Source organism: Eleutherodactylus coqui, chromosome 1 (assembly GCF_035609145.1).
Source record: "Eleutherodactylus coqui strain aEleCoq1 chromosome 1, aEleCoq1.hap1, whole genome shotgun sequence".
NCBI classification, from domain to species: Eukaryota; Metazoa; Chordata; class Amphibia; order Anura; family Eleutherodactylidae; genus Eleutherodactylus; species Eleutherodactylus coqui.
The window spans coordinates 216,310,332-216,323,662 of NC_089837.1; the positions used below are offsets into that span (position 1 = coordinate 216,310,332).

At 39.6% G+C, this 13,331-nt stretch overlaps 1 protein-coding gene across 4 annotated transcripts in view; it reads right to left on the bottom strand.

Annotated features, from left to right (window-relative positions):
- PTPRK (protein tyrosine phosphatase receptor type K) overlaps positions 1–13,331 on the bottom strand; it is a 374,180-nt gene that overhangs the window by 75,587 nt on the left and 285,262 nt on the right. For all 4 annotated transcript variants that reach the window (XM_066605531.1, XM_066605533.1, XM_066605532.1 and 1 more), the window contains exon 13: positions 11,125–11,161. In XM_066605531.1, coding sequence (XP_066461628.1) covers positions 11,125–11,161 — 37 coding nt within the window. The remainder of the gene's footprint in view (positions 1–11,124; positions 11,162–13,331) is intronic.

Here is a 13,331-nt window from a genome sequence, read left to right on the forward strand (position 1 = left end):
GCCCCAACCCCCACTGAAAGCTCCGACCAATTTACTTTCATTTTTTAAAGTTAAATTTGACTGTAGTTTTATAAAAGGCCATTATTATTATTTTTTGCTGTTTTTTTTAATTGATGCACAATGTAAGCAGTATGGCAGTATCCTTCTCAAGTGCACTGTGCATCAAGTTTAGCAAAAAGTGCAGCCTAGTGGATGAATCTGATGAATATGCAAAGCAATCGCTTAAGTACCATTTACATGCAAAGATAATCTTTCAAAAGATTGAAAGTTTTAGTGACCGGTTTCAATAAAATACTAATGGGCACTAATGCACATTAGTACTTTAAAAGCTTTATTTGCGTGCAAATGAGCCCCTAAAGCTGCTTGCAGGACTCAGCAGGAGGTCTGAGCTCTGCAATGGGCTCCATTGTTCAGGCATGGACTGCTAAGAGAAAACAATGTCATCTCTAGCTCCCGTGTAGATAACAACCTGTGGTCTGTTTCCTCTCATGGGCTGCAGAGAGAATACAATGTTGTCATCTCCTGCTCCCATAGAGAACACAGCGTGCAGTCTAAAGATTGTTTTTAAGCTTGCCTAAAAATCGTCGTTCAGATGAAGTGTGCACCATGGCAGCATTTACACACGATTATCACTCAAATGACATTGTTTTAACTAATTTTGAGTGATAATCGTTGCGTGTAAATGGGCATTAAAACTTTCACTCTTTCAATAGTTTGAAAGATTATCTTTGCGCGTAATTGGGCCTTTAATCTCCCAGTTTAAAACACAAAAGCCAAACATGCGTATGTATGGAGATATGCCAGAATGAATAGCTGTCAGCGGAACAAATCATTCAACCTATAGCTACTAGAAGTGTAGGTGCACCATTAGGCTACAACAGTCCAAAACTCTTAAGCCCCATTTACACGCAACAATTATCACTCAAAATTCGCTTAAACGACAATCGCTGCGTGTAAACGCTACGATTTTTAGTTGAGTTAAAAATTCATTGTTCCGACAGAGGTGATAGCAGGGACCACATGTCATAATTCTCCACGGGAGCGCTAACATTGTATTCAGCTGCAGTCCTGCGGCAGAACAAAGGGGCTGTATAGAGATAACAGACCACCTGATGATCTCTGCATACAGCTAAGGGAGGCTCATTTACATGCAAATGACGTTAATATGCTGCTAACTGCCATTAGTGCCCATTAGCAGCTTATGCAAAATTATAGCTTGAACTGTCATTCTCCCTATCTTTTGAACGAATTTTGAGCGATCATCTTTGCGTGTAAATGGGGCTTTAGTTTTTTAATAAACAAGCTGCACTGTGTGGCACGCTGAGGTCATACATGTTTTTTAAATGCATTACTACCTGATAATTGGCATAATTAATTGATTCAATGTATGATATCCCGAGGTATAAATCTTGGTGAAATCAGGATGGATGATGAAATCAGGATCAGGATGGATGGAGTAGAGCTGTTTGTGTAATGTGTGGGAATCAGATCGCATGTAGTCGAGCTGTGTGTCACATTTGTGGGAATCAGGATGGATGTAGTAGAGCTGTGTGCGTCATGTGTGGGTGTCAGTGTGGATGTACTACAGCTGTGTGTGATGTCTGGGGATCAGGATGGATGTACCATGTAGTGTGCCGCAAAAAAACCCCACAAACCCTTCCACCACAACATTTACGTAAGAATAAAAATGTTAGGGGTTTATGAATGCAGTGATAGAAACAAATACTTTTTTTTTTTTTTTTTTAAAGGGTGAAAAGGTTGTGGCTCTACTCAAAAAAAGAATGGGATTCATTCTGAAACAGATTTGCAAAGAAATGAGAAAGTACTTTCTGGTCCAGTTAATCCTGTATATAAGTGGTCACTGAGCTTTGAACAAACTGCATAAATCAATAGCACGTTGTCTATAGAGAAGGGAGGAGCAAAATAAGAGAAGCAGAGATACATGGGTGCAGCTAATAGTGTAAAGGTACCTTTACATAGGCCGATCGTCGCCCAAATCAGTGATTCTGCATGATTGTGTGCCTGTGTACATACGGTCCCCAAAAGGGTACAGAGCGAGAAGTCACTCAGTGGTCACTAGTTGCTCCATTTTAGCACACTGAAATCGAAAGACTGCCGAGCGGGTTCTTGCTTAGTGTAAACAGGAGTCACTCAATCTGTGAGCGACTGCTGTTTACTGTGAATGGAGGTGGGAGGGCTGGAACGACCCCCGGCCTGCTGTGTCTCCAATGATTTGAATGTCTATCGCTCCTGTGTAAAACACAGGGACAACAGTCATACTGTTTAAAGATGCCTGTCTTACAGCTACAGGAATCACATCTACACTGTTCTGTACTTCTCTCTAATGCTTTCCATGCTGCTGCATCTTCTCAGTATATGAGATGCGACAGATACCTTTCTCTATATGTGCAGAGTATGGAAGACATCACAGTAGCCATTCTCCACCCACTTTCACAGAGAAAATTAAAATTCGAGATGGAGCCTGTAGATGGGAAAAATGTTGAAATATACATAAGTAGCTCTACTTCTCATGTACACACCTGAAAGTTTACATACGCTTTAAATTTACATTTACTCCAAAAATGTATATCCTGTTTATATTTAGCATATTATGTTCTGCCATTGCTTCCCTGCATACTGAGAGTTCACTGACATGATCGGAATTTCACTTAACATGCAGTGATCCTTATCAAAACATGAGAATATGCAAGGGTCTGATCATTAAGCACAGGACAGATAAGGCACTAAATAGAGCAGGGACTAAAATCCTTAGTGAATGTTGATGTGAATTGCATATGACAGGATAAACAGCACATGGACGAAAGGACTGTGGAACAATGATCAGACATATTTCATGGTGACAGTTACCACTAGCCCACTGATTGGGAGAAAACAGAGGCTCAGCAATTACTATTATTACATGCATATTTTATAGATGAGGGCTAACAGTAATGCAGATTCAAATACGGAGATATTACAATGGAAAAAAACACTACCAAGAAAAAAAAGATAAGAAAGTTAACAGATGGGAACCAAAAAGTCAGCATAATAGAAAATTTTCACAACGAATATTAGCAGAAACCTTTATTGACTGCCCTCAATACATGTTAGATCATCGCAGATGGGGGTGAAATTAGTAATCAAGGCAGAGACTCATTCCAGGAAATCCCAGGGCAGGGATCCTGTGGATGCAAGCCCATGTATCAGAAAGAGCCAAACTAAATAGTTTTTTTGTGTTTGAGTCTGAAATAATTCTAGTTAACCATTTAAACTGTAGTCAATAGTGGCTTACCCATCCATATTACATTATGACAGATTATGCGCCTGGTTTAGACTTCTGGGATCACAGCTGAGATTCGCCAATAAGGTTTTTATAGAAAGACCCTTTCCTGGTTGGTACTGTTGTCTTGCTCATTCCCTGAACTGATATCCTATGCCTTCCTGCAGTACTGAATTCTTGATCATCTTACCCTTCAAGTTTAGTTTACCCATAACAATACCGACTAGTATTGTAATGCAACAAACGTCAAGCTTTAAATGCTCATTTGTATGTGTTTAGGTACATTTTTGTTCCGTGAATAAAGTGGCGAGAAGAATTTGGGAAAATGGAAGTGAATGGAAAGAATCTGTAAAGCTTTTCGCTTACATCCATTTTTCAGCTTTTGAAAGATGGGGGTGGCGGCTCAGTGGTTAGTACTGTGGCCTTGCAACGCTGAGGTCCTAGGTTCACATATTAAGAACAACAACTTTTAAAAACTCTATCTCAGCCATCACCATGGGTAGCCATCAAGGTAGCAGCATTAACAACCGAACTGATAACGCTGTCCAATAAATAAAAAAAAGGCATAATTGAAAGTAATTGATAGGTTTCTGTAAAATTAAAACCTATCGATTACACTGGTAAAACTGAATAGCAGCACGTCTCATTTTCAAGTTTTAACCCCTTAGTGACCAAGCTTTTTTTTTCGTTTAAAAAAAAAAAATCGTAACTCCTTTATTTACCCATCAACGTTGCTGTATGAGGGCTTGTTTTTTGCAGGACGAGTTGTATTTTTCAATAGTGCTATTTAATGTACCATATAATGTACTGAAAAATTTTTTAAAAGTTTTACGTGGCGTAAAATGAAAAAAAAATAATAATTCCACCATGTTTTGGTGCATCCCGATTCTACAGACAACAAACAGCAACAAAAATGACATAACTTTATTCTATTGCTCAGTCACAGATCATCACCAATTGTGAATGAAAGAATCCCCAGTTCTCTATATATAGGGGTCTACCATTTTATTTAAAAATCATAATAATAATAATAATAATAAAAAAAAGGGGTTTAGTACCATGTTAGGCACTAGAGCACAATCACATTTTACCTTTTTACATGGGACAACTGTTGGTCACTATCCCAGTGGTGATTACCCCTGTGCTTTTCCACAGGAGTGATCATCGCTCTGGAGGCAGAGCAGGCAGGGGATCATTCCGGCCCACCCACCTCCATTCACAGTAAACTGGCAGTCGTTCACAGATGAATGCCGGCCTGTTCACATAGAACAATGCAGCAGCAGACCAACTATGCTTTTTAGGTCTGCATGAAAGATCTTTTACATCAAGCGATTTGTACAATAATCATACTATATAAAAGGGGCTTAATCCTGTCTGTGAGGATAGCAAGAGGACTGCTGCAAAAGTTTTCTCCACAGATGTATTAGCCTCTTATTACGCTTAGTGGTCAGTGTGAAAATTGCAAGATAGACATTTAAAAAAAAAAAAAAAGATGCTAAATTCAAAAATAAAAAAAATACCAAAAATCATTAAAATTGGTTTAACATAAGAAACCATGATTTATACAATAGGTCATTTTCTGATGACACACTGCCTTTGTTTTTGCATATATTTCAATGGCAATGAAGTTTGGCCATATAAAGTACTAAAAAAAGGAACAAAAATATAACATTTTTCCACTTATTAATCTCCTCAGTCTCTTATTGACATTATAGCTAGGTTAGAGAACAAACTTCCCCTATTGCTCATTCTGTAATTGATCCTTGGTTAAGCCTTCCCCCTGGTGTATTCAGCCAAAAAAAGACAGGCATCAGGAAGAAATAAAGATGTGCGCTCTGTCTGATTCTACAAACCCGGAATATGAATGCTGCAGACTGATACACTGTTGTGAAGTGGATTTTTTGGTTACATTATACACTGGAAGATCTTCCAACATTTGTACAGAAGTAGAGCCCCGAAACATGCTTCTGTACGCCATCCAGTTACATATGCTGTAAATGGGCTGACATGGATACCATGCAGTATAGGGTTTTTTTTTTGCACCATTTTCATGTACTGAAAAGTAGTCAAAAACGCTTTTCTATACCATGTGAGAAAGCATACAAAAACTAAACAGGGTTCACAGCCAGCTTGTAGGCTAATAGACTACTGTGCAGAGTACTCGTAACCCAGATTAATAGTTAACTGGGATCTTTTTCTCAACTAATTACCTTAAATTCACTTTTAAAGGCATATTGATGACCGAAACAAAAAAAACGTATAATTATAGACCTCAAGTCATGAAAAGAAAAAACCTTCATTGAAAAATCAAGTTAACACAAATATCCCCCAAAGAGTTAAAATAAGCATAATTTATTTAGACTACCTGCTCAATCAACTGGATAATTTATATTCAAAGACCTGACAGTAAGAGCTGTTCTCTGAATATGTAGCCTTAAACCACAGGTAGATAAAAGACATTGGTGCACTCAGTTCTAATTAAATGTCTGCACATTCTTCCAAGTACCAGACTTTTGAAGAATGTTCTTCACCAACCATTTAGACTAGACACAGTCGGAAAAATGTATATAGAAGTAGGTGGTAGACAAACCTGTGCAAACCCTCTACAGAATATTAATATAGCTAGATCTGCCTTCAGGTTCTAGTTGAAAGAAACGTGCCGTACCCTGACACAAATTAAATGACTGCAGCTATTATCCAATGACTAACCATTTATCATTTGAATGAGTGAATGCATGATATCAGTTTGCTTGTGCAGATACATTATTGGCTCATTCAAACTAAAAAACGCATTCAGTCGTTCATATTCACTGTATGCGTGAACAACAATGTCTGAATGATCATTATTAAGACCAAAAAAATCAGCGGAGTACCCTAAAACTTAACTTTTATTAACATAGATACAATAAGACTTGTCCCCAGCAAGAGAAACCAAGTAATCTTATAGATAGGATACCTTTTAATGGCTAACAAAAATACATGAGGATATAGCGAGCTTTCAAATCTCTCAGGGTTCTTCCTCAGGCATAATGAAATAGATCCGAAGAGGCATGCATGCATGTATACATTATATATACATATATGTATGTACACACACGACAAGACACAGACATGGATGTGATTAATTTGCACTTGAAAGGATACTACAATAGGATGAGAATGAAAACATTTTGATACCTTTTTTTCTAATTACAATAAGACTAGAATGAGCAAATATATAAAGGAAATGTAATGGATAATACAAGATGTAGGGAGAAACAACCTATAGCTGTCTTAGTATTTAGGTCGGATAGCCCTACTCAAAAAACAGTCTGCCTCTGGATGATAAAGCAGCGAAGCATGTTTCAGCCCCACCAAAAAAGCTGAATTTGGTAATTGAACCCAGACACGCAAATTGCCTATGATGGAGGAAAAACTGTGAAAAGACGTAAGAGGTAGCACTAGAGAGGACACTCTGTTATTAGTATGTGGAGACGAGGGAAACATGTTGGAAATAAAGATCACGATGCAAAATTTAAAATAGCGAGACTAGTGATCACTGAAGATAAAACTCTTATTGTCTTCAGGAAGGTTTTTTATGAGGATTATTCTGGTATGGTCTCTCAGTTTTAAATTACTGCAGAGGGGACACTGTTGTCATTCCCCACCACTCTATTACAATAGTGCTTTTAAACACCTTTTCTTTTTGTTTGGTGCTTTTTGTGTGTGTTTGTATGCTTGAGGTCCTATAGTCAATTCTGAAGGAGAATAGCTCAAAAACAGTGTCCTCTATAGTAATGCCTCTTTTCACTGTTTTCTCCCCATCAGAGACAATTTGCGTGTCTGGGTTCAATTACCAGATTCCACTTTTTTGGTCGGGCTGAAACATGCTTCAGTGCTGTATCATCCAGAGGCAGACTTTTTTTTTTTTGAGTAGGGCTATCAGACCTAAATACTAAAGCCCTATTTGCACGCAACGGTTATCGCTCGAAATTCGTTCAAACGATGGCATATGAGTGATAATAGTTTGGTGTAAATGCTGCCATCGTTCACTCTTCGGCTGAACGATGATTTTAAGGAGAGCTTAAAATCCATCGTTCAGCTGGAGAGAAGAGAACACAGACTGCATGTTGTGTTCTGTACGGGAGTCAGAGATTACATTGTATTCTGCCAGAACAATGGAGCTGTGTACAGAGCTCAGACCACATGCTGTGTTCTGCAAACAGCTCCCGGAGGTCCTTTTACACACAAATGAAATGAATAAAGTGCTAATAGACATTCATATCCATTAACACTTTATGCAAAACTATTGCTAAAACTGTAAATCTTCATTCATTTAAAAGATTGTTTTTGCATGTAAATGGGCCTTAAGACAGCTATAGGTTTTTTCACCCTACATCTTGTATTAGCATTACATTTCCTTTATATATTTGCTTATTCTAGTATTATTGTATCTATGTTAATAAAAGTTAAGTTTTAGGGTACCTCGGTGATTTTTCAAATATATATGTGACCCTTTTCTGCCCCGGTGAATTTTGTATTCACACCGAAAGATTAATGAATGAGCCAACGGCAATTTTTATGCACGCATGAGCGAAAAGCAAACAATTTATTGCTCGTCGTTCTATTATTGGTTGCGTTTACACTGACCAATTTTCGTGTAAAAGGGACTTTAGTCGATCATACGTATGTAACATTCATGAATAGGAAGATTCTCCAACCCCAATCACACCAGTGTATAAATATACTCTACCATCCAAAAGCTGGCCATAGGGACATATACAAGAATGGGAATGAATTTCCAAGTGAATAGCAGCTTAAACTGTAGCAAATATTTTCCACATGTATTAATGCACATGGATTTTGCCATTCATCAGCTGATGAATTGAGATAAACAGTGTTCAAGTAAATTGAGAATTTCTAAAACTGCTGTTACAGTAACCGGCAAAATTGTATGGCCATTAATCAGTTAGAAAACCTTGCCTATCACATGCTGGTGTAATATTCTGTCACTGCTATGTGTGTCTGTACCCCAACAGCTCTACTGCAGATAGAGGGGTCTAGGTAAGGGCAGGATAGCAACATTATTAATGGTGAAAATTAATAATTTACTCTGCTCAATCCCACAAAACATACAGTTTTAATTGGAATTATTTTAGAAAATGCTTCTGTATCTAGATATTGCGGGTCAAAAATGGTTATTGCCCTTCTGGTGTTCTTCTGATACCTGCTCAGGACATCCCACTACTGTGTCCAGTTCCGGTCATCACACATGCTGAGAAGTACTGTCACACAACCTGAATCATAGTACATAGTATGTAAGGCCGAATGAAGACAATGTCCATCTAGTTCAGCCTGTTATCCTCCCATGTTGTTGATCCAGAGGAAGGCAAAAAACCCCAAGAGCAGGAGCCAATTAGCCAAATTCCTTCCCGACTCCCTAATGGCAATCAGACTGTTCCCTGGATCAACCCCTAATAGTTCCTACCTGCCTGTATACCCGGATTAACAAATAACCTTAGATTTATAGCCTATAATATCCTTCATCTCCAGAAAGACATCTAGTCCCCTTTTAAACTCATCTATGGCTTTTGCCATCACCACATCCTCAGGCAGAGAGTTCCACAGTCTAACTGCTCTTACAGTAAAGAACCCTTTTCTGTTTTGGTGATGAAACCTGCTTTCTTCTAGACGTAGCGGATGCCCTCTTGTTACCGTCTTAGTCCGGGGTATAAACAGATCCTGGGAGAGATCCTTGTATTGTCCCCTCATGTACTTATACATAGTTATTTGGTCGTCTCTTAGCTGTCTTTTTTCCAGGGTAAATAATCCCAATTTGGATAGCCTCTCTGGGTATTCCAGTCCCGTCATTCCATGTATTAGTTTAGTTGCCCTTCTTTGAACCCCCTCCAGCACCTCTTCTTGCATAAGGGAGTAGAGTGATTCCTGCTGTTCTGCCGATAAAGATCAGCACAACTTTTTCTGACTTCAGTTCATTAGGTGAACATTCAGAGAGCATCAAAAGAACACCGGGAGCACTAGAACAAGTATGCGAGAGCAATATGAAGAGACGAGCAGCATTTTTAATAATTCCAAATGAAACATTCTGAACAGAATAGTATTTAAATGCAGGGAAACCCCTTTAAGGGATGACTACTGTGAAAGAAACTGCTCCTTAAGGCATCGCTGTTAATTCAGACATTGTACTGGTTTCATTTTTATTGCATTCACCACTCAGTATAAATGACAAGGTAACTTTATTCTGCGGGGTCAGTATGATTACTGTGTATTTTTAGTCCGCTTTCACACAGCTGAGAAACTCGCATAAGATTTGTGGGTTGCAGGACGCACAATCTCGTGAGAATATGAACCCCGGTGTGAGAAAAAAATCATGGCATGTCCTACTTCTTTTCGTTCCTCAGAACGCATCGCCCATTAATTTCATTGGGACCTTTAATGCATCGCATGGCTCTTGCATGCCGCACAACATGCATGCGAGTGCAACGTGAGGTTTTCCATTAAAAACAGGAAACACTGCCGATCCTCAATCGCGAGTAAAACTCGCACAAGAGTATAGCAATTTCACAGATGCGAGGCGCTTTTGCTTGAAAAATCGCCTTGCAACTGCAGGTAAATCGCACATTCACGAGCACGAAGTTGGAATGAGTTTCTTGGCCAGAAATCGCATTCGCCCATGTGTAGGTAGCCTTAACCCTTTCCAATCCTTTTTAGATTCAGGGTTTCCTAAAAGGCTTTCTCTTTTAGCTGTAATACAACGGTGCCATCTGCTGGCTAAAGCCAGTGTGTACGCGCCAGAGAGGCTCCGACAGTTGAGTGGCTGGCAATAGACGGTAAGAATACCTTCTAACACTGGAGCTGTACAACCTTCAATCAGAATGTAGGAAGACATCAGACAGTGGATTTGAAAGGGTTAAGCCCAATGTCCACAGGCAAATTTGATTTGCGACATCTGCGTGAGGCACCCAAATCAAGCTGTCCATAGAGAATCATGGGCGTCTACAAACGGATTTAAAGCATGTGGATTTGAATGTAAAAATATTTTTGTAATTAAACTTTACCTCATTTGTTTCATCTTGAATATGCGATTGCTTGATTGCTTAGATAATACACTGCACTACCTATACAATGTAATGTTTTATCCGAAGGACTTTCATCACTGACAGTAAGGTATACTACTGCCTGTAATGAATCTGACAGTAATAGCCACCATAGATGGAAGACCCAAAGGCCATAATTCGGCCTCCCACTGCCATGGTGACCATTGGCATCCCATGATCAGATTGTCGAGGTGAAGGAAGCAGCCCCTTCCCGCTCCAAATCCCATAGAGGGTGCTCGCTCCGATCCGGCGGATGCAGTGTGAGCCATTTACAGCATTTGGTGCCAAGACCTTGGCAGCTACAAATCACACAAGTACGTTGCAGGTCGCCAAAGGCTTAAAAGTTTCGATCAAGTACTCCCCTCTTCTTTCTTTCCTCCGCACTATACAAATTAAGTTTGTTCCTGATGAGTTTTATTCTTAAGACCATCCAACATTTTTTAGCCTTTTCAATTCTATATTCAGTTTCAAAAAACAATTTAAAAAATAAATGTAAACTCAGAAAAATGTATTTTGCGTGACCTAATGCGGGACGTTATCTGTAAGTAACATTGCCAGCTCCAGGTGTTCACAGGAACAGGATCCTGCAGAGCATAAATTTAACATTTTTCCCTCATTTCCGTCTCCCTCCTACAAACACATGGCCATCAGAGGAAGGAGAGGCAAACTAGTAAACAAACCCTACATAGAAAAGATCCATTCAAAATATCAAACATAGCCACTGACAGAGCAGCAGAATATCCTTACCTTTAGTAGCGATTCGCACGCACTGAGTCTTGGTTTCCTAATGGAAAACAGAGGAAAGCATTAGTGAGTTTACACGTTATTACAATACTGGGAAAAACACACTTTGCATTTAAAGGTACATTCCCACCACACAGATTCAAGGCATACTGATTGGACATGCCACAAAACGCATCAGTGGTGTAGTCACAGCAAAAAATGTGTGCTCAACACCCCAATTCCTATCGGGGACACAGCCATATGGAAATACTGTGCATCGCATAACTGATCCACTTACATAACAAGTGTAGTGAGTTCCAGATAATTCCCGGTTTCCCCCAAAACAAGACAGGGTGTTATATTTGATTTTGCGCAAAAAGATGTGCTAGGGCCTATTTTCAGGGGATGTTTTATTTTGACGACAGCGAGACTACCTACCCTGTTTCCCTGAAAATAAGACATACCCTGAAACTAAGACATAGCATGATTTTCCCGAATTTTTGAGGATGCAAAATTATTTTTCAGGCTTTTTGAGAATGCTTGAAATATAAGCCCTACTCCAAAATTAAGCCCTGCTAACAGTTAATTTAAAAAATCTATTTAAATAGTGTCCAGGCAGCTATACATGTAAAAAAGTTAAACCTTTTTGAACAAAAATTAATGTAAGACACTGTCTTATTTTCGGGAAAACACGGTATCTGTGTGTGAGAGCACACCCCTTCCAGCCCTAACGGTCGCTCACATGAGCGCTCAGACCATTGTTGTTATTGGCATTTTTAACGGCGCATTCTGAGCAGTAAAAACGCCAACAAAGCTCTCGGCTGCCAACACAGGTTAACTTCTTTGTTACAGGAGTCATAAATCCCGCCTCCACAAAGTGATGGTTGTGATTGGTTCTTTGAGAGCTACATTGATTAGCTGAGCCACGGACTGTGCCGGGGCCCTGGAGAGCAGTGGGCATGACCTGGACAGAGTCTGCTGGGTAAGTGACTCGGCTTACCTGCATGAAAAGCACTGTAAAAATGCAGCAATTGCATTACGGCCCTTTTCCCACACCTAAAGCATTCCTATTGACTTTTTTGTGTGCTGTAACTAGGGCTTATTTTCAGGGTAGGTCTTATTTGGGGGAAAACAGGGTACCTGTTAAAAACTAGTAAAGTCAGTCACTGTTGTGAACAATTTTGGCACTTTAGATGGAAATCTTTGCCTTCTGAAAAAACACAACCACAGTACTTCCTTCCACTTTAAAGCAACCCTCCTACCTCGGGACAAAAACTGCCCTGCAATCAAAGAGACGGTATATAACTTGCAGTTGTTCTCGGCTGTTGTCAAGCCCTATTTTCAGTCATCCAAGATGTCCACCACAATTTTATAACTACCTACTGCACACGATCAGCACTAGCCAATTAGAGAGCATATCTGGTGTATCAGTAGACTAACGGCACCAATGTCCTGTAAGAACTAGGAGTCTGAAGACTGTGACTGCCATGTTGCGCAGCTGAAAACTGGACCCAGAACCAGAGGATGGGAGGGACATCAGCAGGGAGAAGACCAAGAGTGGGTAATATAACTGGCCCCTGGCATCTCAGCACAACGTTTGATCCTCGAACAAATTTTTTCCCCATGACTGGAAGGCCACTTTACACAATTTTTCCCCCACTAATATAAATTACCAAGTTAGTGCGGGTATCACCTCTACTATACAGTAGAAAACAAATTGGCGCATATTTTCTAAGAAATCCTTACATTTCCGCATCTTCAGTATCCACATTAGTCTTCCTTACGTCTTGGTTCTGTATTGAAAATAGTGAGCAGGCTGTGCAAATCCTGACATGATGTGACCGCCACAATTTAGCAGTGCAGCACCACCCCCATTTTAACTACTGATCAAATGCACATATGTGAATAAGGCCCAAGGCAGGGTGGTCATGTTCTGTACATATAAAAAACATGGCTGCTTTTTTCCAAACAGTGCTACACTTGTTAACATTATATAGTATAGCAGCACACAGTCCCATTCATGTTAATGAAGCAAAGTCGCAATACTAGACACAACCCATGGACAGTTGTGGCACAGTTTCTATAAAAAGCAGCCATGGTGGTTTAGATTAAAGCAACTGCTCTAAAAACAAAAAATGAGGCATGGCACAACCAGATTTAAATAGCAGAATCCGCGATTGTCACCCCTGTGTCACCCACGGCATCACACACATTACACAGATCGAGCATAA